This window comes from Alligator sinensis, unplaced genomic scaffold (assembly GCF_000455745.1).
Source record: "Alligator sinensis unplaced genomic scaffold, ASM45574v1 scaffold327_1, whole genome shotgun sequence".
Classification (NCBI taxonomy): Eukaryota; Metazoa; Chordata; order Crocodylia; family Alligatoridae; genus Alligator; species Alligator sinensis.
Genome location: NW_005842379.1, coordinates 451881 through 457531, shown reverse-complemented (window position 1 = coordinate 457531; position 5651 = coordinate 451881). Strand labels below are relative to the sequence as shown.

The window sequence follows — 5651 nt, the reverse complement described above, 5'->3', positions numbered from 1 at the left end:
GGGCACCAGAGGGGAAAACTAGGAGTAATGACCACAAACTCCTTGAAGACCAATTCAGGCTCAACATTATGAAAAACTTCTTCACAGTCAGGGTGTCCAGACTGTGAAATAAGCTCCCTCCAGAAGTGGGGCAATCACCTACCCAGGAAATCTTCAAAAGGAGACTGGGTGGTCACCTTGCTGGGGTCACCTGACCCCCAGTTATCTTCCCTGCTTGGTGCAGGGGGCTGGACCCAATGATCCTCCAAGGTCCCTTCCGGCCTTACAATTTGCGAATCTATGAAACAAAACCTATGAAGTGCCCAGTTTCAGTAGTCGGTACATGTGTGTAGTAATAGTAATAGTAATAATGATGATGATGATATTAAATAATAATCATCATCATCACTCCCTTCACTTTTTCATTAATGGCATGGAATGGCAAGGGCAGGTGATTTGCATTTTCAGGAAGAAAAAATACATCTCTAGCTTCTGAAAGAAGATAAGGCATCAACAACCCTTCCAAGTGGCAGGTCACTTTAAATGGAGCTAGCTCCAAAGGTACTTCTGACCTGGTCAGAGTCACTGCTGCTTCCCCCACCACCGCAGTGCTGTCACTTCCCCCCTGCAGTGCCAACCTTCCACAGAATTGCTGCAGACATCCTCTGCTACCAAATTACTAGGCTAGATATGATCACTTGGAGGGCCACATGTAGCCCATGGATCAGTTTGTTGACCCCTGGTTTAGCTGCTCTCTTAGGATGCCATACCTCCATTGAGTTATATTTTGCCTTTGTTCTTATTCTCCACTTTTCTCAATTTTTTTTTTTTTGCTACTATTTAGTTGGCTTAATAAAAGATATCACCTCTGATCCAAGAGTTGTGTGCATCTCTTTCTCAGACCAACACGGCTACAAAATTTATCCCACTTCTCTCAAGGCACTTTTTTGTTTCTAACCACTCTCAATGTCTGTTTTATCCTCCAACATTTTTCTGTAGGATAGTTCTTCCTCCCAACCCATTAAACATATCCTCTCCTTTTCTGGCATTAGGAAGGATGGTTTACAGTTAAGATGCAACAGCAAAGGTCAGCAGTTCTTAATTCCACTCTTAGCTCCCCTGCTGATGCCTGGTGTGATCTTGGACAAGTCCTGTCATCTCTCTCTGCCTCCATCTCCTCACTAAGAAAATGAAGACAAGCATTTCCTACCTGACAAGGAGGCTCTGAAGCTAATGGTCCTAAAGTTTGTGAGCTGCTCATATGAGCAAAAAAAAGGGATTGCAAACAAATTAGAGAAGAAACTATTCATATCCATGAGTAATAATCAAGAAAGTACAATATTTACCTGAGAGGAATTGACTCTGGCTGAACAAGTATCATCCAGTGTAGGAGTTTTGTACAAAACAAACAAGTGAATAAAAGATCTTGAGCATATTTACCTTCAGGTCCATCTAAACAATTTTCCTGTTTGCATTTTTAAGGGATTTCAAAGGGAATGCTGCTTATTTCTGGTACATGTGGTTTCTTTCCAAAGGCCAAAGCTGATTCAATAGAATATTGATAATTATCATGATGCAGAAGCAGGCATAGTAATTATTTCATTTAGGAGCAGCCTTTTATTCTGCTATCTGACTCTTGCCAACATTCCACTTACACCAAACAACATGGGGGAAAACAACAAAAACCTAATACCCACGACTATTTTTCCCCTTCTCTGAAGTCCTATGTAAAAAACCCAGAACACAAGACGAACTATGAAAAGCCCCCTAATGATTAAGTAAACCACAGCACTCTCTGTCTCTCTTGACATCAAGAACTCCATTAAAATCTGAAAGCGCCAATTAAGACCTGTTTATTCCTGTTTACATTTGGTCTCCAGAGAATAATTGGCATCTGTGGGTGAAGAGGCCTGTAAGGGCCCCTCTAATTGCATAAATGCACCCTTGATATTTCTTGATTGGTAGGTGCTTGCAATGGAAGCCAAGAGGTGTATGGGAAACATCGTGCTATACCTGCCCGCTTCCATTGAGCTTGTTTGTAAGTTTCACTTTGCTGAAGGAAATGGAGGCTTTCATCCAATGGGCCCCAAAGTTGGGAGAGTCTGGGTGGATGTAGACACAGCTGTGGTTCGGTGGCTCTGACTTTCCCGCCGGCACCCACTCGCCGTTCACATACTTCCAACGGTGGCCATCAGTCGGGGCAAAGTCTAGCAGGAAGGAGTACATGGCATTGGGATCCAAGCCGGTCACACTGATCTTTAGAACTGGGAACATCCGCCTGCTCAAGATAACAGAGACACAAGGAGGGAAAGCCTCATCAAAACCAGTTTAAAAAAACCCAAAACTTTCTAGCATGTTTCAGACCAGATGTTCCCAGAGCTGTTCCAGAAACACAGCATGCTCACTCTGGCTGAAAGACAGGATGTTAAAGGTGAGCCCTTCCCCCCCACCCCTTCCCTTTCATTTCAGAGTCATCATTCTACAAGAAAAGCACCATTGTCTCATGGTGGGGACAAAGGCCTACAGCCTACAAAGAGTTATGCAAGTCTTCACTTTGTGCATTGTTACTAGAATCATTGGAGTCCACAGGAGTTATGTATAGCCTTACAGCTAAAGGTGGGCATACATTTTTCACAATCTTGGGGCTGTGTGCTGGAAAACAGAAGCAAGGATGTGCTCTGGAGAGAGAAAAAAAGAGGACTGAAAAAGACGAGGCAGAAAAAAGAACAGAACCACATATGCAATGATGACAAGCATGTAGTAATTTGCAGAATCCTATGGTCAGCTGCCTTTGTAGAGCCCCTTTTACTACCCTTCCTTTTGGCTACCTGCCCACAATGACAGTTCTACCCTGACAACTTCTAACATAGAATCATAGGGAAATGAAAGGGACACCCTTGATCAGGCTCTCATATGTAACTTCATCACATACGATAATCTCACACATGAATCCACCAAGATGCATCTTAACACTTGCTCACTTTTTGCCCCTACTACTCCCACTGAAAGGCTGTACCAGAACCTCACTTCCCTGATGTCTAGAAGCCTACTTCTAATTTCCAACCTAAATATTTACCACCCATTTGTTTTTGTGACAGTATTGGCCTTTAGCTACCTAGTTTTTCTCTTCTAAATGTATTAGAGTGAAATCATAGTCCCTCTCAGCCTTTGTTTTGCTCAATCAACAGAGCAAATGCTCTTGGTTTTCTTGCTCTTCCTGTGATCATCCTAGTAGTCATCCTCTGTACCTATTCCAGTCTGAATCCATCTTCCTTGAACATGAGGAGCCAGAAATGTCCTCAAGAGTCCACAGACGAACTTAACAGAGCCTTGCACAGTGCCAGGATGCTTCCTATTTCTCCTGGAAATAACTTACCTGATACATCCTAGGACTACATTTGCCTTTTTCATGGCTGCATCCCCTTGGTTGTTTGCAGTCATCCTGGATTAACTAATATACCCAGGTCTTCCTACTCTTCAGTCATTTCCAGTGGATGAGCTCTTGGCTCGTGGCAGAAGTTATTATTAGTCCCTAGACGCACAACTGTTGGTGCAACAAATGGGTGCAGTACCACTTCCCCCAGTCCAGCTGGGGAACAGGTATGAGGCCCTGACGGCATTGGAGGAAGAGGAAGGAGAGGAGGACACCTCTGGAGAGGGGGCCAGTCTATGCACATAACAGGAGGCAAGCTGACCCGGAAGAAGAGATGCCGGGTGCTCGTCATAGGCGACTCCATCCTGAGTAGTACAGAGGATCCCATCTGTCACCAGGATCCCATGTCACATAAGGTCTACTGTCTGCCCGGAGCAAGGATTCAGAATGTGACAGAGATGATCCCGGCCATTATCTGGCCCACCAATTACTACCCCATGGTCCTAATCCATGTGGGCACTAATGATGCAGCCAGGAGCAGCCCAATCGCCTGATGAAGAACTACCAAGCCCTGGGGAGCAAGCTGAAGGAGACAGGGGCACAGGTGGTCTTCTCATCTGTCCTTCCAGTGAGCAGGCGCAGATGACGCCATGAGTCCTGCGGCTTCGGAAATGGTGTCTTGAGGCGGGCTTTGGCTTTTTGGACCACAGCCCATACTTCAGGACAAGAGTCATGCTTGGGTGGGATGGGCTCCACCTCTCCCCCAAAGGTAAGTGCATGTTCTCTTCCAGGTTGGCCGATCTCCTCCAGTGGACTTTAAACTAGGCCCATCGGGGGAGGGGGAAGTTGAGGACAGAGGGAGACATGGAACACCAAACAAAGAGCCACTCACAAGAACAGCCCAGTCAAGACAGGCAATGAGCACAAGAAATACCCAGGTAAGAGACAGGGGTCTGGATAGTCCTGGGATTAGGGGGTAGTGCATGCACCTTCAGGAGGCCTTAAACGTCTCTACACTAATGCTCGTAGTATGGGGACCAAGCAGAAGAAACTTGCCCTCCTGCTAGCTAACTTAAACCCAGACATAGTGGGGCTCACTGAAACTTGGTGGGATCCAACGCATGACTGGGCAGTAAACATCAAGGGCAATAGGCTGTACAGCAGGGATAGAACAGGGAGGAAAGGTGGGAGTGTGGCGTTCTACATCAAAGAGCAATACACATCCTCAACAAACAGCACTGGGACAGAAGAGAGACAGACTGAAGTGCTCTGGGTCTGTATACAAGGGGGTCAAGGGAAAGGGACTTAACAGTAGGGGTTTACTACAGGCTACCTAACCAGGGGGAAGAGCTGGAGCGGGAATTCTCAGGTCAGCTTGCGGAGGCAGTTAAGTCAAGGGACATGGTCATCATGGGTGACCTAAACTATCCGGACATCTGCTGGGAAGAGCAGTCAGTCAGGTCTGACCACTCACGTAGGTTCCTAGCTGAGTTACAGGACCTCCATCTAACCTAGGAGGTGCACAGTCCCACCAGGGGAAATGCCTTGTTGGACCTGGTCCTGGCCACAGGCGATGACCTGGTGAGTGGACTGCGGGTTCTCGACCACCTGGGCGACAGCGATCATCACCTACTGGAGTTCACCATCCAGCACAGGGCGTCAAAGGCCTGCAGCTAGGTAACAGCCCTAGACTTCAGGAGGGCAGATTTCAATGAGGTAAGGAGACTAGTCGGGGAGGCACTGAGGTCCTGGAGGGGAGGGGAGTTGGGAGTCCAGGACGAGTGGTCATTCCTTAAGGAGACGATCCTCCAAGCCCAAAGGGTGACAATCCCAATGCAGATCAAAGGGGGCAAGAGTGCTCAAAAGCCCCCATGGCTCACCAAAAGCATCCAGGAACATCTCAATGCTAAAAAGGAGGCGTACACCCAATGGAAGGGAGGGGCCATCACCAAGAAGGATTATACCTCCATTGCCCAAGATTGTAGGGGGAGGCTGTTAGGAAGGTGGAGATGGAACTGGGACTAGTAACCCAGATCAAGGACAACAAGAAGTCCTTTTTTAAATACATAGCGGGTAAAAAGAAGGTACTGGGTAACATAAGGCCTCTGCAGGATGCGCTAGAAAATCTTGTGGTCACACCAGACAACAAAGCTAACCTCTTTAACAAATTCTTTGCCTCCATCTTTTTGAGCAGGGACTGGGGCATCCCCCCCACTGGGATCCCCAACGGACCCAGGGGAGGTGCTGCCAGGCCCAGGGTCAGTGAGGACCTAGTCAGGGAACTTCTGGTGGGTTTAAG

General features: G+C 47.1%; 1 protein-coding gene across 1 annotated transcript in view; it reads right to left on the bottom strand.

The window, feature by feature from the left end:
• The window catches only part of TBX19 (T-box 19), a 36522-nt gene that overhangs the window by 15303 nt on the left and 15568 nt on the right, over nt 1-5651 (bottom strand). The window contains exon 2 of the mRNA XM_014522630.2: nt 1993-2257. Coding sequence (XP_014378116.1) covers nt 1993-2257 — 265 coding nt within the window. The remainder of the gene's footprint in view (nt 1-1992; nt 2258-5651) is intronic.